The sequence below is a fragment of the Vidua macroura genome, chromosome 15 (assembly GCF_024509145.1).
Source record: "Vidua macroura isolate BioBank_ID:100142 chromosome 15, ASM2450914v1, whole genome shotgun sequence".
Lineage (NCBI taxonomy): Eukaryota > Metazoa > Chordata > Aves > Passeriformes > Viduidae > Vidua > Vidua macroura.
In genome coordinates this window covers 5,260,409-5,288,247 of record NC_071585.1, presented here as the reverse complement: position 1 = coordinate 5,288,247, position 27,839 = coordinate 5,260,409, and the positions used below count along the sequence as shown (strand labels likewise).

General features: G+C 39.8%; 1 protein-coding gene across 1 annotated transcript in view; it reads left to right on the top strand.

Annotated features, from left to right (window-relative positions):
• TENM2 (teneurin transmembrane protein 2) overlaps positions 1-27,839 on the top strand; it is a 555,006-nt gene that overhangs the window by 378,246 nt on the left and 148,921 nt on the right. Inside the window, exons 5-6 of the mRNA XM_053991099.1 lie at positions 3,216-3,450; positions 16,049-16,287. Of these exons, the coding sequence (XP_053847074.1) occupies positions 3,216-3,450; positions 16,049-16,287 (474 nt within the window). The remainder of the gene's footprint in view (positions 1-3,215; positions 3,451-16,048; positions 16,288-27,839) is intronic.

The window sequence follows — 27,839 nt, the reverse complement described above, 5'->3', positions numbered from 1 at the left end:
TTTTCACTGTGGTTTTAAAAGACTTTTCCTTGCATTCTAAAGTTTGAGCTTGTATAGTGTATCCTGGTGAAATGACTAATTCACTAATAATTGAAAAAAGGCATCATTTCCTCAGTATTCTCCCCCAGACCAATACCGGCTGCTGCTATACCAAAAATAAAATCTATTTCCTGATGTAAAAAGCCAGATGTACTCCATCAAGACCCTCATTATGTTTAGGCTTCCAAATCAAAGGCAATTTCCAGAGGGCCAGAGCACATTTTGCCATGGGATCCATGGGGCCAATCCCTTTGGATCCTTTATTTATGGGACAAGTGATTTCCTCCTCTGAACTTCAGAGCTCAGCAGATTTGCAGGTACTGCTGGTGAAGTTTTAATTTAGGCAAAGATGCTCATAGAGAAGTGTTCAGATGTGAATCCAATTTTATATCCCTGGCAAGTTGAACAGTGTTCTGCTCCTGCTTCTGATTCATTTGAACAGGTTTATGAAGGAGCAGCGCATTAAGCTTTTATCTCTCTCATATATACAGGAGTGTGTGCACGCTCCCTGGTTTGTACTTTTTATATATATAAGCTTTTATACATTTTAATAGAAGCTATAGAATATCTACATGATGTTAATATTGGTATTTGTTTATGTTTCTATATTAAATGCTACATTTGTCTTGCACCAGATTTCAGAGCTTTTGCAGCTGCAATGTGTCTTCAGTTACCTCTGCACAGCTCATTTTGCAAAGTATCTTACATTTACTGTGTGGGAACTGAATCTTGAGGCAGATTAAATAATTTGTGGTCATTTGATTTCAGTTTTTTTAGCCTTACAGAAATGCTGTTCATTCTCATTGATGTGCACTTGGCTCACTTTTAAGAACAGCCTCCATGATATTGTGGTGACAAAATTCAGTCTTTAACTGGTGTTATTGTGGCTCTCAGAGCAAAACGGTTTTGTTTATGTGGGTATGACTTTTTTGTACTTATCCTTGAGAAGGAAAAGCTGCATCTGAAGTAAGCTGAGAAAACATGATGCACATGAATCTTTTGAAGTAACTATTAGCACAAGGGCACATATTTGTATTTGATCACTCATAAATATTCACTTATTGAAATCCAAGTATGCTTTGTTTAAAGTCAGAACACAGACTAGGAGAGTAATTCCACTTAAGCTTCTGTGCATGTGGATATTATCCAAACACATTTTCCTCCTGCTGTGTCTTGCTCTGCATGCTGTTGTGGAATGGCACAGGACCTAGCACAGATTAGAGATTTGATGTTCTTGGAGGTCCAAATGGGGGTTTTAAACATCAAACTTTATTGGCTAAGCAGTCTCTTTTATGCTTAGATAAGATATAGCCAAGGATAGTGAGTAGAGCTGCACATATGATGGCCTTAAAATTTAGGATGTGTTCATAAAAGGTGATTTTGTATTTAGAGCAGTTGACATTCCCACAGGGTGCACGTTCAGGCAACAGACATTCAAAAAAGATAAAGAAACTGCTGTGTAGATTTAAGGCAACATGTGAAGGATGCAGAATTTATTATAATTTATTTCTTAAAGTTTCTTGTCAGACAAGTTATACTTGCCTTGTGCAAGTCCCAGCAAACCTGGCTCTGTTCCTCAGCAGCCTGTGCTTCCCCAGTTCCTCAGAAACGCTGAAGAACATGAGCAGCCTCTGTCCAAAACCACTGCTGCCTCTCTGCTCCTTGGTTGTGCTGCTGTTAGGGAGAGGCTCTTTCCCTGCTTCTCCCCGGGCAGGCAGTCTGCAGAGCAGTGCCAGGAGAGAGCTGCCCCGGGGCACTTGGGCAGAACCCTAGGGTCGGGTTGGAAAAGCCTTCTGAGATCCTCGAGTGTGACCCTCCACCCAGCCCTGGCAGGTCACCACTAACCGGGTCCCTGAGTGCTGCTGCAGCTCAGAGTTCCATGCTGGGGAAATATCCTCCTGCTGCTCTGGGGTTTGGGTTTGGGGTGTTATTTTGTGTCTATTCGGGGTTTTTTATAAATATTGGCTCAAATAACTTACAGTAATTACTCAGTTTAGCAGCTTTTCTAGACTTCTTTGTTTCACATGACAAAGATCAGTCTTGCTGCAAATGATGTTTTGTGATATTTTCTTTTTATTGTTTGATTCATTAAGTACAATAAAGTACTTTGCTTCAGTTTCTAAAAACAAACATGCATCATTAGAATTATCATTTCTCTAGTATTACTGATTAATGTTCACTAGAAAACAACTTGATACAATGTCTAAAGCATACAGTTCATAATAGTGTTTGTTTTCTTTATTCTCTTTTGCTGTTTTTATTAGACATAAATTATTGTAATGTGTGGAATTGCACATGAACTTATTTACCAGTCTACATTTATGTTTAGAAAAGTGACAATGTTCAAATGACACCTGCTTATCAGATTTTCTTTTCATGTGCTGTTATTTTAATCCATTTGCCTTAATGATCAGAAGAAAATATTTTTCATTATCAATGCAAACATGTCAGTACTCAAAGAATGAGAAAAGTTTATATCCTTTTTTTATCACTAAAAAATATCATCTGTCATTTTTCAATGAAAGAGACTGAAAGAGTTGCATAATTTCCAGATCTTGCTGTGTGTTTGTGGCATTACAAAATAGAAAAATACAGGCCAAATCCTGATCACATGGAATAACATGAAAGATACCATCACTGTCTCGCTGCTCTCTTTTCATATTTGGAGTTTAATCTTCTTGTGCTGGCACAAATCCTGTTCATTTGAAGCTGATTGGTAAAATACAGTGAATGGAAGAAGATTGATTTCTCTGATTAAGTTTTATAGGGGCCTAAAGACCATATTCTCAAAGGCTATTTTTAATCCATTAAGGATCATCTGCTCACAGTCCCTGATAGAAACAGTGAGGGGGTAAATTTCCTCTTGGTAGATGTTGGGAATGGTCCAGCTAGGCTGCTGTCCTGGCTGCTTCACTGAGGAGACTTTCTCCAGGGAGAATCCATGAAGAAGTATTTTAAAATTTAAATAGAGCCTTTGTCGACATGCCAGCTGTGCAGGCTGAAAGCACTGTTTTGTGTTGCTGATCCCAAATAATCACTGATCTGATTTGCCCGCGCTTTGATGCCCACAGGTCCAAGAGGCACAGTCTCTTTTCCCAGGCAGCGGCCCCTTGAAAATGCCGAGGAGAGCAGTGCCACCACACACATTTGTGATTTGTTTTTCTTTTCTGTTTTAGGCCCTTCAAATCATCACAGCCAGTCAACGCTGAGGCCACCTCTCCCTCCTCCTCACAACCATTCTCTGTCCCATCACCATTCCTCTGCCAACTCCCTCAACAGGAACTCGCTCACCAATCGCCGCAACCAGATCCACGCGCCCGCTCCGGCGCCCAACGACCTGGCCACCACCCCCGAGTCCGTGCAGCTCCAGGACAGCTGGGTGCTCAACAGCAACGTCCCGCTCGAGACCAGGTGGGTGGTGGGCATGGACACCCTGGGGGATGCCACTGGTGGTCCTCCAAAGTGCACAGAGAACGCCCTTGGATTGCTGGGAGATGGGTTTGGTGCCCTTTGTGTCGGGGGTGGCTTTTCTGACACAGCCTGGGGGGTGAGTGGCATTAGAACACCCAGCAGCCCCAACCTGCTTTGCACTGGAAGGTGCACAGTGAATAACGCTGCTCACATCCCATTTTAAAGCCTTTTGTTCACTTGGACCTTTCTTGCATACACAACTCATGCGATTAATACAGCATATTTATATCACAGGCTCAGGGACAACTTACTTAGAATTCATATTGACTGTGCTGCTGAAAAATTACACATTTTGCCTTTCCTGAAGCAACAAACAGAGGCTCACTTGACATTATGCATTTTGGGAGACTTTGAGAAACAATCCGAGATTCATGACTGACAGTACTATAATTTTAATTTATACCTCATCCAGCATGCAAGTTCATTTTAATCTCTTCTCTACATGTTAACAGCTTGATGCCTGTGGGGCAAACAGCAGCATATAAATGAAAAGGTGCAGCACTTAGGCCTGACAGAGAAATAAATAAATAAATGCCTGACATGCTGCTGGTCTAAATATTCTGGTTTGTTGTCATTTGGGGTATGGAATGTCAAACATATTTAACTTGCACTTTAAATAGCAGAGTTGGCAGAGCTGATCCCTCAGAATTTAAAATTAGCCATTGTGGTGCTGAATAAAGTGCTTGGAAGAGCAGGGTGTTGTTGCTTGCCCAGAGAGGGATAAACACAGCGAGCAGGTGGAGGAGCCGGGCTGCTGGGAGCACTGGCTCGTGCCAGGGTTTCAGCTGCGTGGTTGCCACAGCTTCTGGGATGTTTAGTTTGCAGCCTCCCAGGGCTTCAGTGGGGCTCTGCTGGATCATACCCTGAGGAGCCACATCTGGGGGAGTTACACCCCCATGCAGCCCCAGCCCAGCCCCTCCAACATTTGATTAAAGATTGCTCATCTCATTTGGAGCTCTGGGAGGAGCTGGTGCAGCTGGGATGGAGCTGACAACACCAAGGCTGGTGTTACTCAGGGGTTAATCAGTGGTGGGTTACAGCTCCATGGGGGACAAATGAGCCTGGAAAGGGCAGCGAGTCTGTGCCAGGCTGGGCTGGGCTGGGCTGGGCACAGCGGGCTGCCCTCGCTTTGTCCTGCTCTGCTAAAATGGGACCATGGGTGCCGTGAAGAAGTGGAAAGCAAATTCAGGTTTTCCAAAGCCAAGATGACCAAAAAAGGAGGGGAAAGGGATTCTTGCTTACTGAAGGTTTGGAGATAACTTTGGCCAAATTAAAAAAAAAAAAAAAAAAAAAAAAAACCTTAACTCTGAATGTCTGCTTCTGTGAAAACCTCTGCTATTTTATAGAACTTAATTTGGACATCCTGAATTTGTTATTTATTGCTAAGAATTACAAGATAGAAGTGTTGGTCCTGTTCAGCCCAGACTGGTTCTTGTTGTGTGGTTCATTGCCCAGGATTAGTACCTACTTTTGATGCTGGTGTAGAGTGGCCACGTGCAGTGCCTGGTCTGCCTCTTCCTGTATGGAATTGTTCTAGGGTACAACAGTACCTGAAATGTATCATTTCTGAAGGCTCAAGACTGTCCCAATTTACCAATCACTTTACCTGGAGGGAATTCCTTGGGATATTCACAAAAGGATTCTTTGCCATAATCCTGACATCCCTGAGCCACAGCAGTGGGCATTTGTCTGGCTGGCTTTTTTTACTGTCTGATTTTGTACCTATTCCCAGCCAGAGGCGGCTGTGAATGCCTTTACTGACTTTGGTTCTTCTCTTTTTTCTTATCCTGCAACCTCTGGGAGTGTATGTGTACATGACAAAAGGTTACTTTGTGAATACTGTTATTTTTGGAGGTTGCAGGATGCCCCACAGTTAATTGGAGCTTTTGGAAGACAGGTTTGTCACAGGCAAGCATTAAGCTATTAGAAAATGTCCTGGCAGAATTGCTGTGTTCCAAAACTATTCCAGAGCTGCTTCAGGATCGATTTTAGTTCTTTTCTGAAATTACACACCTGACAGGGCTTGATGGCAAGTTTCATCACAAGAATATTAACTCAAAAATGACTGAAACTGATGCTTGTGAAATCATTGAGACTTTCAGAATTAGCCTGTAATTCTTTCACTTTAAAACTGGTGTTTCATCTACATTCATACCAATAGCCACAAAAAAAAATATAAGGTATCTTTTTGATAACAAGCCTTTATTTTAAAGCTTTAGCTTGTTGCAAAACATTGACCCCTCTCATGCTGCCTCTTCACAGTGCACTACTCTAATTTTTTATCTTGTTATCTGTTTATTAATCTCAGTAGAGGAGCACTCAGGAGGCAAAGCCAGCACTGACAGCACCTGCTTTATCCAGAGAAGGTTTCATAACTCTTAGTTTTCATCTTTCAGTTACCTTCAGTAAATTCTGCTCTCAACTGAAAATGATGTGCAAGTGGTCACATTACTGATTATGAAACAAAAGGTGGCACCTGAGCTGTCTGAAGGGAATGCTTTGTGTCAGCACTACAAAACTCAGATCACAATTTAGATTCCAGATGTCTCTTTATCTAACAGTACCAAGTGCTGAAATCATTGAATAATGCAACACAGGTCTGCATGTTGCTCTTTTTTTTTTTTTTTTTTTTTTTTTTTTTCTGGTAAGACTATTTTAACCTTCCCTTTGTACCTTTGCTGTCTTAGGCAGTTTGGGCTAAATTCAAACTGTTTGGAGACATCACATTTTCCAAATATATACTTTCTCTGTCTCTTGTTTCAATATTGATTGTAGGTTGTTAATCACATTTGGTTTATTTTCTTTGTGATGTAAAGGAAGATTTTACTGCTTGCACATGTTTTCATGTGGCCTTTTCAGGCAACTGTGCCCAAACCTTTGTGTATCCTTTGTGGTGCTGTATTTATTAAGTAATTAGGTTTATTTGTATTGCAGCAACTCACTGCTTCTAGTGGAGTTATGAGTTTGCAACGTGCCTATGCAGAGTTCCTATTATGCTTATTTAGAGTTGTAGAATGGTTTGGGTTGGAAGGAGCTTAAGGATCATCATGGGCAAGGACACTTTCAACTAGATCAAGCTCCTCAAAGCCCTGGCTAACCTGACCCGGAACACTTCCAGTGATGTGTGCTTGATTTTAGTGTGGTTTTGAGTTTTTAAATGTGCTTTATTTTAGTGCCGTTTGTGTGATTTTAGATTAGCCATTAGGAAAAAATACCCCATATTCCATGATTTTAGAAAATGAAGTTTTTAAAACCTAACCAAAATAGAATACCAAAATCCTAGTGCAGTCTCACAACAAGACACAACTCTCCCAACAAACAAAACCTGCTATATTTTATTCTTTCCTGCCTCCTCTGTCCCTAATAAGTTTTTCTGAAGTGCTACAGAAAAGATTGTTTTGTATTAAGGACACTTCTTCAGGTGTATTTCCCTCTTTAGTCCTCTTGTTTGTTCCTGGTTCAGGTAAACAAACAGGCTGTGCCTTCCCTTCCCTGCTTTATGGCTGCATCAGGCTCCCAGGCTGGCTACATAATCACTGTTTTCTTTGAAATAAGGGTCTGTAATAGAAGGGTTGAAATATCTCTAAGTAAGGACACAGTAATGCATGGCTGTAGCATTTTTATGGTGCTATTTTTATGGTTCATTTCTGCAGTATTTAGCTGCTTTACCTTTAGGCCCAGAGCTGCTGTTTAATGCTCTTTAACTTTTATTGTCCTCTTGCAGTCTGTTTCAAAGCATCTCCTTCTCCTCCTAACAAAGTGCTGGTTTCTACCTTCTCCATTTGAGAGGTGTTCCTTTATTCCTGCTTTAATCATTGCTTTCCAAGGGGATGTGTGATGAAAATACTGACTTTGGACATCTCAGAGTGGGTCTCATTCCTTCCTGACAGCCAGAGGGGCAGTGCTCTGCTTTAAAGCTTAGAGGGCACAAGGAGAAAGGAATGGCTTTGCAGGGGAGGTTTCTGTGGCTCCTCACACAGCAGGAATCCTCTGGGATGAGAACCCCACATGGACACTGGGATGACTGGTGAGGGAGGAGAACAGAGGAGCTTCCACGGATGGATGTTTCACTGAGATTGCCTGATTTACTAATGCCTCTTTCAGTACTTTATATTGATGTAAAATTAATTGTTACCGTTATAACTAATAATACTTAATTCAGGAGAAAAAAAGGGTAGAATTAAATAGAAATTACTCTTATTCTTCAGTTCTCATAATTAGTCTCGTAATTTGAAATATTTTCAGTCCAAATCTTCCAGTTGCAAGGACAATTTTGTATCTATGTCTATAATTTCTTTGTCCTTGCCAAAAGGATGTGATGCTAGGCTTTGAGGAAGACTGTAGCATCCTAATATTTCTTCTGTGTTTCAGGAGAAAGGATGATGGCCACCCTTCTGGTGATTATGAAATAGGTTTCTTTAGATCTTGTGGGCTGTAGTATAAGACCAGTGGTCCAAATCTGAGGTCATTCGTGCAAAGTTCAGTTTAAAGACTGAGAAATCTGAAAATTTAACCTGAAGAGAATTGCTATGAACCTTAAAAGAACTCTTCAAAATATTTACCTTTTCCGGGGGTTCAAGCTGCATTTGTTACTTTGCCAGTCTGATTCCAGCACAGTCACTCTGCGTGAGCCTGAGGACAGCAGTGAGAGCAGGAAGGATGGAGCAGCAACGTGAGCTGTATGCCAGTGTGCACCATGCAGTGCTTGAACTCAAAATCGTGGGGTACCACAGCTGGAAACATCTGCACCCAGTGCTCCAGTTCATTCCAGTGCAGGAAGGGACACAGTGCACTGAGCCTGTGCACAGCCCACGGCAGTCAAGGCAAAAAAGCCAAGCACAGGGCACATGAGGAGAGGGATTTAACAGTGGGGGAAAGCAATATTAATTTTTTTAAGAAAGAAATGAAATATCTGAAATGTTGTTAATACCGCGTTCACATTTTGTACCATGTTGGGGTGCCAAGATCAGCTGCAGAACTTCTGAACTGAATATGTAAACTTGAAGTTTCTGAATGTGTTGAAGTTCCAAGCTGCAACTGCTCTCTGCAATTGTCTGCCTATTTTCAACGATGTCTCAATATTTTGATATCTTTGTACATGATGCAAAATGTTCTGGAACAGAACAGTGAAACAAAATTTCCTTTCCTTTTGTTAATGTGATTTCCTAGGATATATTGGGCATAACAAACAACTACTTGGAACAGTGAAATGAGTCCTCACTTTAATTTTGCTTTGTCTTTTGTGACTTTCTCTTACCATTTACTTGCAGCTACAGGTTCATATGCTAGAGCAGGTTCTTCCTCTGAGACTGAAGGCTGGGGCAAGAACTGACTCCTTCGTTCTTTAATTCCTGCATGTGAAGGTTGCAGAAATGTTGTGGGAGCTTTCCAAATAATTGGAATCTGCATCGATAGATTCTGGACCTGTCTAAAAATCAAAAGCATTTTAAAGACTCAAGGAAAGCACAGTCAAAAGTCTCCCTAAGGACTTTGAACACATTTGGGCCATGTACTTGGAGGATTCCAAAGCACTGCAGAAAAGTCATTTTTAGTAGGCTACTGGAGTATCATTTTCATAACAAATATAGGCAAGAACAGGAGAGAGAAAAGGGGGAAGGGAAACACTACAAAAGCAGGATACATAATGATGATTCAGAAAATCGATCTAGATGTACTCCCACTCACGTACACATAAGCTCAAAGAAGTTTTTACTGATTGCAGATAATTGCATGTTTTCATGATCTTGTCGCTTGCATTTTTAACTTCTGAGTTGTGCAGAGTGAACAGGCAGCGTGACTGCACAGGAAGAGACAGGCATGTTTAGGGTCTTTATGAAAAAAAGTCTAGAATTATGTAATTTGGTTCCTCTTTATTTAAGTTTACGTGTTGACTGATAAATTTCTCTGAGTTCTGAGTTTTGTTATTCTGTTCTGTGACTCACAGACTTGAAATAGCACTGTTAGTACTTTTTCTTTTTTTCTTGTTAAGTGAGTAGTTGAATTAAGAGATAGTGGAGAGCTTACATGTATGCCTTTTAAAATAGAAGTGTTTTGAAATTATGTTCATTAATTGATGTAGAAAGTTAAAACTGCATGGACCTATTGAAATGCAAAACACTGTTATCATAATCCTCACCACTGGAATAACAAATGGAGGCATTATTGCACTTCATCACTTGGCACTATTCAACAACTACTCAGAACCCTATGGCAAAAAAAGACAGAAGGTTTTCTGCTTAAGAAGAGAAAGTTCCTGTAGCTGAGTCAATTCAGAACTCCTGAATGTTCCTGGATCTGCGGACTGATCCTGCTATACTTCCATGTACATGCATATGCAAAGACCCTGATTTTTTGTGTTTGTAGCTGTGCCTGTTACTCTTTACTAGGCATTAACCAGCAGTTTGATTGCTCTACTCCTGGAGAATAAACAATAGTGCAAGAAGGAGATTCATAAATTTAAAGGGCAAAGCTGGCTATTGACTGGCTAACTCCCACAAAAGCTGAGTGGGATTCAAGCAGACAGGCTGAGTGAGTGGGCTCACACCTCGTGCAGAGTACCTGGAATCTTTTAGACCACAGAGCCACCAGTCAGGAAGGTCATGTTGATCCCTGTATCTCCCTGGAGCTGCTGAGCTGCCATGTGCCTGTTCCCCTTCTAGATTTTATGCCTGTCCAAGTTGGTGTTCTCCATCTCAAACTCTCGGGCAGCTCGTGATCCCCAGTTCAGCAGTCTATATATTTCATATAGATATATATTTCTATAATTTCCACCTCACCTTTCTCCAGCCTCTCTCACAGCCCTGCAGTGTCACAGCTCAGCAGCCTCTGAGCAGCCTGGGACAGGGCAGTGCTGTGGGGACAAGCCAGAGCCAGGAGCATGTGGTGAGAGCCTCCTGAGAATGCTCCAGGGGCCAGTTCACAGTGGGATTAGGGAGAAAGAAGGTTATAAAAGCGTATCCAAGAGGATCTCAGCTTGCAGATGAAGAGCAGGTGTCCTGTGGAGAAGTGCCCAGCACAGAGCCATGGCTGCCACTGTCACACAGTGCAGGTGTTTTGCCTTTGTGGCTTTGTGAGCGATGCCTGCTTGGTTTTGTTTCATAATATGACAGATCAAGGTGCCCAAAGGTTGGCACCTGCCTTTCTGTACCCCACCGTGCCCGGCTGTCAGGCAGTGTTCAATTACTGTGCTTCACATGTCCAGCTGTGTCTTTGTTAGAGGGTGGCATGGCAGTGACAGGCCAGCCTGGTGCTCGCAGCAGCCTCTGTGACACTGCTCTGCACTCTGCAGTTTTCAGAACACTTGGCCTGGGGATGTGAAGAGCCCAGCCTTAAGGAATCAGCAGCCTTTCAAGAGCTGAGGAGCTACAACTGGAGCTGCTCTGGGTGCTGCTGCAAGGATCAGGAGGTGACAGTGGGTACAAGTGTGGCATTGATCCTGAATTACTGCTCCCATGCCTAGCAGAGTGTCCTTAGTTCCTGCATCAGTCTGTGAAGCAGGCTGAAAATCACTGAAATAGTGTTGTGAGGACTGTCCTCTGTTTCCACAGGCATTTATTTGGGTGTGGGGGTGCACAACACACAGGTGTGTAAAATGGCCAGTGGGTTTATATACACGTGTGTTTGAAATAGCTTTCCACTGAAAAATCTGTTTTACTGAGTTTAGTCTGTGGATTTGACACGATTGAGACAATTTCTTGTAACTAAAGCATTTAAACACAAATAGATAATACTTGTTAGGCTTTATTGCTGGCTTTAGAGATCTAGGCACTCCAGAGGGTAGAAACTTCTGTGCAGTATTACCACATCAGCTCTCAGCTGTGGAAACATGGCTGATGGTCCCATGTTTTCTGCAAGAACCTGAGAGAACATACAAATAAATCTGATTTGGGGAAAGACTGAGACATAGGTAACCAAAGCTTGCACTAGTCTACCACTCACAGTTCATTTTTTCATAACAGGCATAAGAACAGCTCACAGTTCTCTTCAACCTCGGTTTCTTTTTGTTTGGAAGTGAGAAATCTTCCATAAAACTTCACTGTCTGAATTTGGCAGCCACTTTGAGGCTTCCACTGACATAAAATGACTCATGGCTACTTTTTTGGAAGACTTTGAAAATTGCAGAAGGTTGTTTTTTTTTAATCACTGTGAAAGCCAGCATATTATGTCCTATATTCCATTGTTTTCTGCTAAGAATAAATGTCCAATAAAATTATAGACAGATGTGATTTTACCACAGCTTAAAGATATTTTTAAGTCCTAGAACAACTAAATTGAGCTGTTACTATTCTCTTGGCATGTAGATTTTCTATTTATTAATTACTATTAAAAACCCTGTAAAATATAAAAAAGACAATTTAAGCATTACAATTCTCCATATGCCTTTTTTTTTTTTTTCTTTTTTTCATACAGAATAAGTTTAGGACAGAATGAGGAGGGAAAAAAGCAATTTATGTTAGAAAATGTCTTTCTCTTCTTTTATATTACAGTTTTTCATCGCAAAACCATTTTTTTTTTCTTCCACTCATTCTTGCAGTGTGCTGCCATGACAATCTGTCCAGAAAGGAGGGGGGGGAAAAGCTGATTGTTCTCTGAAAGAATATGGAAGTTAATACAGTCTCTGTCAGACCACTATTCCCTGAACACCAGAGGTCCTTTTGACCCGTGGGAAAGCACATGCTAGGGAGAGCTCTGAATTAATGAAGAAAGCAAAATATAGCTTTTTCCATCTGCCATTAGTGCACAGAACAGTGCTCAAATGTCCCCTCGCAAGCTCAACTTTCCCAGATGTCACCTTCGGGGTGCCCGGGTGTGACCCCACCCAGCAGCAGGGCTGAAAACAGAGAGGGAGAATCCTGAATCCTGGTGAATCCTGGTGAATCCTGGTGAATCCTGGTGAATCCTGAATCCTGCAGCCGGAGCCTGGGAGAGGGGAGCACAGAGTGAGCTGCAGGGTTAACTTCTCTCTCTGGGCAGCACCCGAGCTCCTTCCGCAGCTTTTCAAGGTCACTGAAATAACAGAATCATCACAGGCTGGCAACCATATTCTGTGATTTTTTTCAGTGTGGAATTGTCTTATTGATCCACAGAAATTAAGGAGTCTGGGCTAAGACTTAGGAAATTTACTCCCATGTTTTCAAAATAGAAAATTAGTCCTAGTCTACTTCAAATTGCTAATGCTTAATTGTGAGGTAGAAAATGTGTTTTTCTTAATTTGTTTGATAGGTGAACAGGTAAGACAGAGAATACAATTTTTTAATTCTCATATGGAGTGTATTTGAAATTAAGTGAACTGGTACAAATCAGATCATTTCTTTTCATAAGCAGGCATTGTAAAATTCTCCCAGCCTTACCACTGTGAGGCTGTAATTAATGTTGATAAATGCTCATGTTCTCTCTGTGCAGCTTCAGCCCACAGACAATTGGTTGTACCAGAGCATGTCAAATCTCACATAAAAATATGGCTATAGATCATTGGGTTTAGGGATAGAGTTGAGACAAGTCAATTTATTTCCATTAGTAGCTGAATCTAGATTTAAAACTCTGGGGGTCCAAGTGTTTTGTCCATTCTGTTCCCAGTCTTTCTGGTGTGCTTTGCTGTGATTTAAGGTGTATCTGCTAACCTGGCCCACCGCTTTGGAATGCAGTGCCAGTTTTCCAAAGTGTCTTGGGGGATATTGAACACAACTTTAGATAAATGTCTTTTTTAACTTTTGAAGGCAGAACTTGTATACTTTCAGGTGGTGTGATGTCTGATAGCTGCCACTTTGTCAGGGGCCCTCATATTGAGACAATGAATTTTCAGCTTTCGAAATGCCTGGGTAGGACAAAATGTGGCAAAATTCAGGGCTTATCCAATGACATTCTTTCTTTTTTGCTTTGAGAATGACATCTTCTCCTTTTCAGTCGGCTTTTTTTGCTTCTACCAAGTCCTGATTAGTTTTAACAATATCATAGAGATCCTGTTTGCATGGATAAGTGTTTTGGTTTTCTTTATATACTTTATGTATCTCAAAGTGGATCACAGTGGAGCTGCTTTTTTGTTCTACTTTTTTGTCTTCTCACATGCAACAGGATATGATTGACATGTTCTATTAAAGCATATCTGGATATTCATTAATTCAATTTTAATGGGAGCAGAGTTTCATTATATATCTGAGTTTACTTTAACAATGCTTTATATTAAAATTTCTGTTGGTGCTGTAGCTGCCTTCTCAGCTAAAGAGGACATAAAATTCCTGGGTTTAAAGGCATTTCAGATAAAGACAGTTCCAAGGACTGTAATTTCGAGTTTGGTTCTGAAAGATCTGCTTTTGGGCAGGGAAAGGGTAAGAACTGTCTGTTACAGACCCTTCTGTCCAAACCTGAGGGTCATTCCTGCCATGGGGATTCAGGAGGAGAAGGGGTCCTGGGCTGAGGCAGGGGCAGAATTAGCCTGGATGAGAGAAGAGCTTTCCTGCCTGCCTTTGTCTCACTGGGTCTGTCTTCCTTCTGGCTTTCCTTGGCCCTCATGCTCCGTGTCATTTCAGCCCCTAGATCCAATCATGGAAGTGGTCCTGTGCTCCCAACACTGGAGAGCAACTAGAAAGGACCAAACCTGCTTCTGCTGACAAATTAATCAGGTTGTACCCAGACAGAAGGAGCAGAAGAGTGAATAGATCTGGTGTGACACAACCAGCCCCCCATAACATCGTTTTCCCATCAGTTACTTTAATTGAACTGCTGCAAAGTAAAGATACATTTAAAATCAAGGATTGAAGACGTCAGACTTTCATTATTTCTTGCTTTCTTTTAGCTGAAAGATGTTTTTCATAATTTAAAAGCCTGGTAATTTTAAGGGGAAGTCTTTTAGCATTTACTTTTATTGCTTTTTTTCATAGATTACCTATGATGTGCAGAAAAGAATTATAACCTCTAATGTCCCTCACTGATAAAGAAAAAAGAAGGGTGGCTTTATTTGTTAAAAACCCCCAATGTTTCTATGAAGTAACTGGTTAGAATTATCTGTTTGAGTTTGATTTCCGATCTGAAGCCTCCAAAGCACAAAGAAAAAGTTATGACAGTGGATACTGCCACTGTCTTTGTCTGTTTTCTAGAACTAGATTTTGGTCACTGTTGAAAGGGATGTACAAGGCCACTTGGAGTATAAAAATCAATAACAAAGGCAATGTCAATGTGATTTTTCTTGTTCATTAATAGAGTTTATAATTGATTTATTTAAAAAAACCCAATATTTTCAGAGGTTGTCTTCAAATGGAAATGTTTAATCAGAAATCTGGGGAGCCTAGCCAGCCTTCCTTTTACTGTCTTTTACCTGTATGCAATTTATGTACAATCTCTTATGCTCTGGGTTTTATTCCAAAATAAATGTTTCAAAAAATGCCTTTAAAATCACTTCTGGTATTTTGTAGAATAGGTATACACTAATCTATGCTTGACAGTAGGCACATTCATGATGGTGGGCTGGAAAACACACTTGGGAAACACATTTCAGCCTCCAACTTCCAAATTGTTGTTGTCAGTGAGTGACATGGATTTTAAAGCTCTAACAGGTGGTTTGAGAGTGACATACTGGATTGTATCTGAATAAAAATGTTAAACATATTTTACATTGGAAGTAAGGCCTGGGTTATTTTAGGCTGTGATTTTGATTTTGGAGATTACTGAGTGTCTTCGTTCTGTTTGATTCCAAGAAGCACTTGTTTTTCAGAGCTGTGAAGGGAGAGGGTGTGGAGCAAGTCTTCAGAGCTCTCTGTCTGTAACCAAGTGACTTTCTGTAAGACCGCAGCCTTTATTCTGTGCTTCTCTCTTTACTCTTTACTGGGAACATGTTTGTAGTCACTTCTTCCTGACTGTGAGAAGTTAATCTAAAGAAACCAGTCTTCCAGTTTGCTTTCTCCGTTTCCTGTGTCTGGAATGTGTTAACATCAGAAAATGTGCATTTTCTGAGATGCATTTGAGTGTGTTCTATTATTTTCTTCCTAACCAATGTATGGGCAGCTGAAATCCTGGTTTTATCTGCTGAGTCATGTGCTGTTGGTAATTGTCTTAGCTGTTCAAACCAAACCTCTTTACTGTTAAACCACAAAATCATGGTTAATTCTAATTCTGGCAAGATCTTTTCCTACAGGACTGTGGGTTTTGCTCAGTATGTTCTTAGTGGTTTTGCTGGGAGCTTTTGCCAAGAGTGTAAATGAGACTCAGAGTGTGATTTTCTTAGGACATTTATTGAGTGGTGGATTCCAGAGGGAACTCCCAGACACTTCATGGGTCATGCTGGTGTTTTAGCTAGTATGTGGTCAAGTTGCATCTAATTACAGAAAAGATTAAGAAAGATATCCTGACATTGTATTTTAGTACCAGTTGTTAAGATCTGGTAGCAAAAAAAATGAGAATTTTCATTTCTCTATTTCTTCCTACAAAATCCTTTTTGGCTGAATTTACCAGGCTGTGGCAGCTGGAATGGTACAGGAGTAGGAGATGTTCTGTCTTAACTACAGGACTTGCCATTTTCAACTCTGTTCCATTTTATGTTTTTCAGGCATTTCTTGTTTAAGACATCTTCTGGAACTACTCCGCTGTTCAGTAGTTCTTCCCCTGGTTACCCGCTGACCTCAGGAACGGTTTATACTCCACCTCCCAGACTGTTACCTAGAAATACATTCTCCAGGAATGCATTCAAGCTGAAAAAACCCTCCAAGTACTGTAGCTGGAAATGTGCTGCTTTATCTGCAATTGCTGCTGCAGTCCTGCTTGCCATCTTGCTAGCATATTTCATAGGTAAGGCTGTGTTTCCTCTCTCAAATCACATGGCCGTGTCACAAAATGCAAGTTCAGCAGATGAAAGGATGGTTAATGTGTTTCAAAAATGTGTGTTCATAGTGAGCAAAGAATATTATTATTCCTTATACTGATTAGTGAGGAAAAATAAAATGTTCAAGTCACGTTCACTGTTGTAAGAGCAGTGGAAGCAAGAAATTGATTCAGGATTCTTAACGTGCAGTGTTAATTCAGGTGCCAGATATGCACATCTCATAAATGGTCCAAACAGAGGGATTTAATGACTTTTTGATGTAGTGCCATATGTTTAAAAAGTATTTAGAAAAAATTGTGATAGGTGGTAAATTCACATAAGTAACAGAAGCTAGTGGCATTTGAATTCAAATATTGCCATCACATTCTGCCTTTAGATAAAAAAAAACAAAATTATTTTGATTACTAGTTCTCAGTCTATATTGGTTTGTGTGCCTAAATCCTGGTGGTGTTATATTTGAATCATTAGATGGTTCCATTTTGCATGCAGTTATTTTCCATATTCCACTCATCCTTAGCATTTTCTAAGGAAAAATATAGAAACTCTGAATGTTGTGTTTCTTTCCCATGATTCATATGTTAATAGTGACCACACTTCGTTCTAATCCTTTCTGTGGTTTTTTGAGATGTTTATAACATGCTGCTGAGATTTTGTCTTTCTTAATTTAATTAATTTCATTAATTTCTGACTTCCTCCCCCTCCCCTGGTCTGCTCTCATTCTCTGTTGTTGTAGAGGTATTTTTAGGTGTCTGCACAAACTACCAGTGTGTTTTGTAGCTTTTAAAGTGCCTTTAACAGTATGCTGATAGCAGTGAAGTGCTGCACACTCTTTAGGCTCTCTGAGTAAATGGCAAAATTATGGTAACTTGACAATATTTTCTGTTAATACTTTCCTGACCTATTCTTTGTGGAATTTATTTCCCCTCTGAAACTCTTCTCATATATAGCACTCAAAAGATCTATAAAGATGTGCTGAATTGTCTCTCTTTCTTCTTTTCTTTTGTGATCCTATATAACCTGACTCTTCAGGATAGACACCGTTTTTTAAGAAAACCCCATTTTTCATACTAATGAGCCTCTATATATGATTAATTTATACAGTAGTAGGAGAGAACTGGCTGCCTATTCCTGCTGTCTGTTTAGTCCAGACCTACATCCCAGCACACTGAGTACTGCAGATCTAACCATCTTTCTGTATTTCCCCTGTAGAAAGCCTCAGAAGAATAACAAGCTTAGTTTGGTGTATAAATGAAAAGATTGGAAAGTACATAATTCATTGAAGGTGACAGTTATCATACAGCAGCTCCCTGTTAGAGTGATTATGCACATGGGAAATGATATACTGCAAGTTGAACATTTTAATCATGTGCATAACTTTGAAGTGATGGATTATGAAATGTGGTTTTTCCTTGGTATTTAGGTTACTGTAATCTTAAGCAAAGCTTTGCAATGTGGTTATTGCTTTTTACACTTTCATTTTTAAGACAAGAGAGAATGTAAGGCAATATATTGACTCTTAATAATTGATGAATGATCTATCATTTCAGGTAACGACATAACTGATCCATTTTGACAGAAGTTTTTGAGGTCTTCTTTCCAGCTGAAAGAATGATGAGCACAATAGAGTTGGTAGTGAACACAACAAAGCAGGGTTTAGGAGAGAGTGTTAGCTCAAGGTTTAAATAATGAGAAGTTACCTGACAAGCTTCCTGCCATACGCAGGAAAGAATAAGTATATGTCAAAACCAGAAAATAGCTGAAATTAATCCTATGAATAAACTTGATAGATCCACCGTGATCATAATTTAGAGTGATGGAAGAGAGAGAAAAGAAGAAACAAAAAAGCAGCGATGTAGCCTTAGAAGCATGAGAAGAAAAGAAAGGTAAAAGTGAAGTGCTTTTGGTAGGCCATTTATTAAATTAATTCCTTCACTCTCAGCAAAAAATCATACAATTCATTGCACATGACAAAGAGCAAGAATAAGACCATAAGCTATAAACTAACCCTTGCTGTCCTCTAACACTGTGACTTAAGGTGCTAAATCATCTCCTGATTTGAAAAAAGGAAAGGCTTTGAAGGTGCTGCCATTGTATTTCTGCCTTACATGTCAACAAAGAAAATTTCTTGCTCTCTACCATAGCAGAGGTTCCATCACTGGGGTTACAGTAGCTAAAAGTAAGAATTATGGAAAAAGTCATCAAAATTTGCAGCAAATGGTTCTGCTTCTTAGGTTTGTCAGTGTGTCTGGGCTGTGTGAAATTGATTGTATCAATGCTGGTCAAGATTCTTGCAGGCGTCAAGACTCTTGTCTCTTGCATCAAGACAAATGCAAAAGGCAGTGATGGCAAATATATGTACTTTGAAGTTCTTATACTCTTCAGGATTTCTAAATTAATTGTCCTATCATAAAAGAGATGGGAGAATTGATATGGGTGGATCATTGAAAAAATGGTGTCTACAGGTTTAAACGTGGGATTTTGAGCCTACAAAAGATTATGGCTGGCATGAAAATAATTATAATTAGGGTGATTTAAAGAGAGAAGAAAAAAAAAATCTTATAACTGATAGAAAAGAAAAAAAAATATTTTAAAAATTATTAGGCATTCCTATTGCCTTTCCTCCAACACACAACTAAAAATACAATGAATGAAATGAAAAAGCAGTATGTTTAACACTTTAAAAATAAATTCATAGTGCATAAATAACCTTTGGAACTTTTTGCCACACTACATAATTGATGTTAAATAAAGATACTACTGAGATTTTTAAACTAAACATTTGTCAAAATAATGGCAATATGCCTTGTTAGAAGGTAACTTGGGGTTTTATTTTCTTTTTTAAGATACATATAGATTGATGGTTTATATCATAATATGTCATCAACGTCTGGCTATTTAGATAGACTCTTCCTTTACAGGCCAGTCAGTACCACTGTTATCTGAAATTTTCTAAATCTTCCTCTGAGAACTACCCTGACTGATGTTTGGGAAAAATTTCTGCAGGTCTGCACTGGTCCAGTGTGATAGGGCACCTGTTTGTGCAAAATAGGCTTGGTTCTGTGTGCAGACATTTTCCCTCTTAGACAAACTGGTCTATGTCTGAATTCCTTGACACTGGCAGAGTTCCTGCAGAAACTTTAACGCAGATCAAATTCACCAGGTTGAAAATAAATCCAGTGACTTTTGGTCTTCTATTAAAGGACTACACAGAGGAAAAAAGTGCAGATGGGGTGCATGAAAGAGCACTTTAAGATGTTTCTATGGCCGATTGTTACACTATTTTTAATAGTAGAGAATAGGAAAAAAAGTCACTTTAATTAACTTTTCCATTACATGGCACACACAGGGCTGGCTGCACATTTAAAGGCAGGTTTGTCACTGCTCCCTGTTTCCTCAGTGGCGAGACGTGGACAATATGCAGAGTATTAGTTGCTAGTATTGCACAAGCTTTTGGTAAATTCCAGATTGCAGGATGGAAATAAAATTGTCCCAGAGTCCTCTGTGAGACTTGTGCCATTTCACAAAGCCCAGAGTTATTCCTATTATCCAGGGGTGACATATGAAGAATGTAGAACCAGCCATTCAAATCAGGACATCCTGAAGATATTGGGCTGGTGCTAAAACCCAGTTACAAGAAAGTAATTTATAAAGTGTCAAAAGGAAAGCATATACCACACATATTGTCTTTGTCAGAGTGTTCACTTCAGAGGTTAAGGGAGTGATGAAAGCATTTGTCATGTTAAATTAGTTTTTAGCTCTTTTGATTCATGCCAAAGTTGGAGGAGAAAAATATAAAAAAGAAGAAAGAAGGAGCATAAAAAGAGTCACCTTGTATTTTTCACAAAGTAATTGCTGCCAAACATAAATACCACATTTTTGTAAGCCCCTATGCTGCTCTGATTTCTGCCAATCTATCTTTGAGCATCAAAGAACATCTGACCATCAACATGTCAGTACATTAAAAATATGGTAATTTAAATATTTAGACTTTCCTGTGGGGGGAAAAAAACAAAACTCTGAGCTGTTATTTCCTGTGGAAATTAAAAGCTGTGATCGGTTTAAAGATGTTTCACTTGAAAATAGTTTCTTGATACTTACACTGACACTTATAGATATTGATGCTATTTTTATCTGCTATCTATGCAAGAAGATACAAGAAAAATAAAATAAAAATGGCATAGACTGTGAGAGCAGCATGCTTGCGCCACACCTTTAGTGCCTGTGTTGCACATGAAAGTATTATTAGTCATTTATTCCTCAGTGTTATTTGACCTTAAAGACACATGAGGTTTAAGATAAATTTCAGGTTTCTGCATAAACTTGAAATAATATATTCACTTCAGTGCCACAGAAAGGACTGAATTGCCAAAGGGTCTGGTGGTTAATTAAGCAAATGAAAATGTCCTTCTTTTAGAATTTGAAATAAGAACCTGAAAAATAGCTATTCACAGACCATAAGATATAGGGAAATAAATGGTTAATTTATGTAGTTTTTCCTCTTGCACCATAGAAGCATTCCTTTGTTTGTGTGAGAGTCAGACAAAAAATCTAGAAGAAGAATTTCTGACTTGGAAGTAGAAATCTCATCTTTGCATCAAATATCTGTACATGGTACAGTTTGCATAAAATTTTATCCTTCAGGTGTTGAGATCAACTTGTTCCCACAAATGAGTCAGTTTTTTGGTAATGTAAGTGCTTGGATGAAGCTTGTTGTTCATTCATGTTTGTAAGTTCATCCACTCCTAAGTTGTCTTTTTGACTCTGCTGCCACAGATGAGGATTTATCAAAATAGGTTGCTGAAGTGCCTGTCTAATGTACCCACTGATTTTTTTTCACAAACAAGAGCTTCCATTTTGTTTGCTTTTTTTATGTTGCATTTGTTTATTACTTGTTTATTACTTGTGCAGTCAGAAAACCACAGCCTTTGTCTTGTCCAGACTTCACTGAAATCAAATTTGCTAGACATTTTGGAAAGCAAGACTGAAAAAGGAAAATCATGCAAAGCTGGAACCTCTGAGAGGCAGAGGGCATCTGGCTGCCAATCACTGCGATCAGATTCACTTGAAATCAATGTAAACCGAGGGAACGCTGCATCTTGCAAGATTAGCTGATGACAGAAGGTTCTGTTCTTAAATTTGCATTGAAAATAGATGTCAGTTAGGGGCAATAATTAAATTTTAGAATATGCCTGTCATATTTTAAATGTCACACATTCAGTGATTCTCATTGACTGCTATCAGTCAATCTGAGTGAGAAAAGCGTGCTAGTAACTCAATGAGCTTGTCTGATGCTACCTCTGAAAAGTTTTAGGAAAAAGCCTCTGGCTTCATTCCATTAAAAACTAGGTGCTAGGATTGGGAATTTTGATGCCTGTGTCCAGGAAATTCAGATGTGGCTTTTTAGCCTAGCAAGTGTCCCTTCCCTGTTCCACAGTCAAAGGTGTCAGATTCATTGCTACTGAGGCACTTCTGGAGACACGCTGCTCCAGCTGCACAGTGTGCTTAATGTCACAAAGAACAGGAGGACTTTGACATGAAATTCCTTGGATATAGTTTTCCTGGGCTTTTCCTGAGTCAAAAGCAAAAGCTTGATCCGCAGATCCATTCCAGGAAAATACTCCAGGAAAATATTCCAGAAAAATGTACTGTTGTTTTGCCTAGCAGAGATCTTGGGGAGAAGGAGAGGAGGAGGATTTCAGTGTGGAGGGGCAGGCTCACAGCCTGGGCAGTTCCTTGTCTGTGGGACATTTTCATACCATGAAACTCAGCAGTTCAAACTGGAGTGAGACCAATGTCCCCATGACTCTCAAAGTGCTATCATGTGCTCAGCTTAGCTCCTGCAATTGAAAACCTTTCTTGCTCAGCTACCAGGCTGAGCATACTCGGAAGCCTTGGCAGGAGACAGGGGACAGAGAGGATCACAGAATGTTTTCTTCCATGTGTCACTGGAGTTGTGCTTTCAGGGCACATTTCGGGTTGTTAATGCAAATTGCACAGCACAATCTAGCATGGGTCTGAGGCAATGTTTTTCACACATGCTGGTAGTGCTCCCCAGGAGCTGTTAAAATATATTGCTTTCAACTTGAGTAAAGAAACAACTGCCTGGCCGGTGCTTGCTGTCCTGGCTGTGGCTGCACTGCTCAAAACATCTGCTTGGCCAAGGCTAGTGCCAAGGAAATGAGCAGTGTGATGTGACAGAACAGAAATGGCCAACCCAGATATTATGGAGAGATGCTGTTTGCAATTAGCAATTTATTAGTACAGTTATTATTTATATAATAGAAACTTTACGGTTCTTTACTCACAGCTGCAAGAATGGCTTCCTCAGAGGTGCTTCCTCTTTTTTCTCTCAGTTGTGAAGTACAGGTTGTACTTCATGTGTCCTTGCCAACCTCCCATGCACAAACTAGAAAATATGCTGGATTTCATGGCTGTGTGACAGAACCTATTCTCACTTTCATCAGTGCAAATACCTAATATTATGAATGTTTTAATGGTGTAGGATTTAATCTCAGAATTACAGCTTTGTCAGGGCAAAGAGATAGCAGAGATAAGTAGATGCAAAATGAGACTTGTAGGAAGCCAGGGGGGGAAATGATGAAAAAATGTTGAGATATTTTAGTGAGACATGCTTTATAACCCATCCCAACAAACTGAGATGAGGCCATTTTTCAGGGAAAGTGTAAGCATAAGGGATATTGAAGATTAAATTTTGCTAGCATAATGCCAAGTCAGAGATACCTATCAAATAAACCTGTGGTCATTCTCTCTGAAAAGTCAATGTTCAATACCAGTGTAAAATGTCTCATTTCTTCCTAGGGAAACATTGCTCTCTTAGCAGTTTTTTAGATTGATCATTTATAGATTTGTTTATATTGATTATTTGTTGCTGTGTTTTTTGTTGACTCACTGTGTTGTTTTGCACTTAGTGTGCTTATGGATTTTATTTATTTAAGTATAGCAGTACATATTAGCCTTTAGGAATAGAATTATTGCTCTGTGGGTTCAGAGAGTCTTGAAAGATTTGACATGGATTTTGTAAGTGTGGCTAATGTAGCTCTTAAAGCAGCATTATAAATGCCATGAAAGAAAAAAAAACACAAATAAAAAATACTTAAGTGTACTACAGAGACAAGAGAATATTCAAGGAATATTCAAGGAACTTGAAGGAAGACAAAATAAAAAATTGAAATGAAATTCAGTTTGTGAAAATAATAAGTCAGGGTAACAGAGTAGGGAACTTAGGGAGCAAAAGAAGTTGAACAAATTGGAAGAGAAGTGACATATCACAGAAAACTTTACTCACCATGTAATGTAATGGGATGAATTGAGCTCAGTGATTTAAAAGCTGTTTAAGAAACAGGTTTCAGGTTTATTTCAGCTTTTGCTTATTCAGGGTTTAATTTTATGTAGTCTTGCATCAGACTTTGACCTGCCTTCTCATGTCACTACTCAGATCCCAGCCATCATATATATTCTGTATGACCAGTAATAAAGTCATTGACTTGCCAAGGTCAGACAGTTTGAACAGCTAATACACCAAATTTGTGTGATGTTGTGCCTTGTTATTAATTCCTTACAAGATAGCCTTGTAGCTATAAACAGGAAAAATGACATCTTCTGTGACAACCTGTCTGACCCCCGGGACAAATTTTGCACTCCAGATTTGGGTTTGCAAGGTTATAGGATGATTTGTGTTGGAAGGGACCTCTGGATGTCTCTTCTGCTCCAAGTGGGTCACCTCTTATGTCCACTTTGCTCTTGAAGCCCCTCCAAGGACAGAGACTGTGTGTGGCTTTATCTTCTTCATGACCTGGAGGTTCCAACAGGGTGCTTTGAATGGGTAGAGGCAGGCCAAAGATTATTTTATTTATTAGAGCAATGTGCAGATGAAGGACAGGCTTCCTTTTGGACTGCTGCATATATACTTTATAGTCAGCAAACTCTGAAGAATTTCTCATAATCATTTCTGACATCAGAAGCTTGGATTATAATGCCAAAGTGAAGAATGTAGTCGGTTAGAAAAATCATGTTTTGGCTTGTATGTTGAGCAGATTTGATAATGAGAGAATCAGTATAGAACCCCACTGTGTGATTATAAAATGCTCTTAATGTCTTTGTCTTGGCTATTACTAGAAAAAACAAGCATTTGTATTAATGCAGTTCCTGAATGGAAAAGGAATTTCATTCTTTAATGTTGATCCTACAGAACCTTACCTAAAACTGTAAATATGCTCTAGGTTTAGTTTGTTTTCTTCTCTGGGGTGTCCAGATTTATCCCTCTGTGTCATATTTAATTTTTAAAACGTATTATACATAATGCATAACAGTGCTGCAGTTAATTGAATTTCAAGTTTTATTTTAATTTGCTGGTTGGTTGATCAGCTGATTTCTTCCAACATTTTTCTTACTAAACACTTTCTGTGAAAAGCACAGGATAGAAAATGTTTTCACATGCTGCTGTCAGTGTGGCAGAGCAGGTTCTCCACGTGCTGGATAACAAGGTGTCTCTGTGTCTGTGGCACCTTACTTGCCTTGCAGGAGTCAGCTTGGAGTAAACAAGACTCTTGGAAAGGTCAGACAGTCTGTTCCATAGATGCTGCTCATCCCTGCATGTTAACAGTTGTTTTGTTTAAATTTGGGTGTAGTGCACTATTCCTGCCAGGTTTTTTTGTGTTTTCCGTATATTTGCATCTTCTTCTTTCAATTCACTTATTTCTCCTGCAAGAGGCTTCCTACGTTCTGCGAGGTGCAGGTGGCTGCAGATCTCTAAAGCAGGGACCAGAGGGTGAGGAATGAGCTGGGGGTGCAGGGCTGCTCAGAGGGCCCCATCCATGCTGGCTGCAGCAGAATGCCAGGGATCCACTGCTGCTGCTCAGGATCCCAACTTCACATAAACTGACTTACATGCAGTTGTACTCACAGTGAGTCCAAAACCATCCTGTAATCAAGAGATTTCATTTCTCAATTGAATCCTTTTGCTACAGCTTTGCCTCCTAAATATAAAAGCCATAAAACCTGCCTGTAATTCCAGGGCAGGTAGTTCAATCCAAGGCAGGTGGGTTGTCAACAAACTCAGGTTTTGCTCCTGACAGTTGGAATTGGAGTTGTAAGGGTAATAATTTCTTTTGCAGAAGGAAGATACTCCTTCTGTCAGACTGTACTGTCGCTAGAGGATTTCTGTGTTCAGTTATTAAAAGCTTTAAAAGAGAGGTAAATAGTGCTTGATATGCTGAGAAAATTAATGAATGCTAGGAAAATGTCAGAAGTACACAGCAAGTATCCCAAGGTAATATAAAAGTAGATATGAACTTGTGACATTTTTGCTGGTCTGTGGAAAATGCAAAAGAACCTTAGACTGAAAGAGAAGTGAAGCAATTTCACAGCAGGCACACTAAAATTACCAGAGCTGGGAAATGGAACACCAAAGCCCCATGTACCTTGTGGTGATGGGTAACTGTGCCTTTAGCATCCGAGCCGTTTCCAAAGAGAGACGTGTGCAGGTTGGTAAGAATGTGGTGCAGAGCTGGGACCTGAAAATAGAGAATCCTGTTGAAACTAGCCACAAGGTAGAAGGGAACAGCAAAAGAAAAGAGATGCAATTTAGGCTCATATGACTTATTGAGCCAAAAATTTATTTTACCTCTTGTTTCTTGCTTCATACATGTCCCCCTTTTTCATCATGAGACTCCATTAATCACTGAAATGCAAAACTCCAACCACATGAGAAAAGAGAGACCATAATGGAGTCTGCTCATTAAGAAAAGCTCAGGGTTCTGATTAGTCTTACTCTTGCAGGAGGAGTTTGCCTTTTTTTAAAAAAAAACATTTTTATGTAATTTTAACCCTTATCATATTGTCTTCATGGCCAGAATCTGAACCTTAAAACATCAAAGTTCTTATAGAAGTGTTTAGGGATTTGGTTCTTGGTTCATGAACAGTATTAGTCTTTCCCAACCAGAAGAATTTTTCTGCATCTCTGGAGGCTTCCTGAAAATCCTAAAACAAATAATAGAAAAATAGTGATTTAAAACCTAATTTCTAATACAAACCAGCTCTGGCTGTCTAGATGAAGAATAAGCTTCAATAAATGGGAGACAGACGCAGCCTCTTCAGTATGAAGAGTAGTGAGGATGCAGAAATAGAAATAGGTTTTTCATTACTTGAGGGATTATGCTTGGGCCAGAAATGCCAAATATTCTGTGGACCGCAGCTGCACTTTCAGTCTGCTGTTGTATTAGCTGGTAATAGTAAAACAATGATGTGGTGGCAGAGACAGCTATTTGTTCTCAGAAATACTGAAAAGTTGTTTTCCCTTTCTTTGCTTGGATTGCCATCTTGTCCTCCATGGCATGTCCTAAACTTCTGTCCTATTGCAGTAAATGGGCTACAAATTAAAATACACATTCTCCTTGAGCACCACCTGAGCATGCTCCTCCAGCTGCTGGTGCGCTCCCGTAGCCAATTTTTTCTTCTGTCCTTGTGACACTCCTTAGTCAATTCAGGGGCTCGTTATTTCCTTGCACAACTGGGTCAGGGCAATTGCCTGAGCAGCCGTGGGCAAGTGCCATCCATTAGACCTGCAGCAAGGAGGGGAAGGGGCTGCTGTCCCTGGGAGCGGGGAATTCAGAGATGTTCAGGAAAACAGCGGGATCCATCCTACTCCTCGACTGTGTTTCTGTCACTTGATCAGCACTGCTCACTTTCATATTAACAGAGAGACTGGAAATAGTTTTGTTTTCAGGATTTAGCTCAGTGGAGGGTTTCACTCAATCTCATCTGAGAATATTTGTAAAGGGGAATTACTTAAGTTAAAAAGCTGTGGTTTTCATCTCTTTAGATTTTTTCTCTTAGATATCTGACAGAATGAGTTTTATCTTTTGCTTTAGGCCACATAAAGGTTTAACAACATTTAACACCGTTCTCTTCATCTTCAGATTTTTTTTTTCCCTGTCAAAAATCTATGCATTTCCTCTCTATAAAAACCACCATGAAAGTGGTCTGCTTAACTCCATTTCCCCATGCTATGAAGCATTTTTTAATATGTTGTTTGACTTTTTACACTGAGCAGTCATAAATCATTCATCTTTTCTCCCTTATTTACCATTATAAAACTGTAAACAGCTAGAACAGAAAAAGGCTTTTAAACACAGTGCAATCTGCTTAACATTGCTTTGGCACTCCTGGAGTACCAAATATACAGCAGGTACCTCAGCAGTGGGAGTTTCCTCTGCTTTGCCTGTCTGTGTATTTCAATGTAAAGATTCCTGTGTTGCCCATGGTTTGAGAAGCCAATATTTAATACAGGATTGACTGTTTCAATTAATTTGGAATTCCTGGATACCATTTCAGAGCTGTCAGCATGCTAACCTGCATTTCAACTCAGGTCTGAAGGAGGAGACCTTTGAGTAGCTGGTGTTAGCAGGGTGGTGGAGTTTTGGGGTGAGTAGTTCCAGCTGAGGGGTTCAGGCCACCAGGCAGTGCAGGCTGCTAGAGCAATCCATGCAGTCCCTAGGTT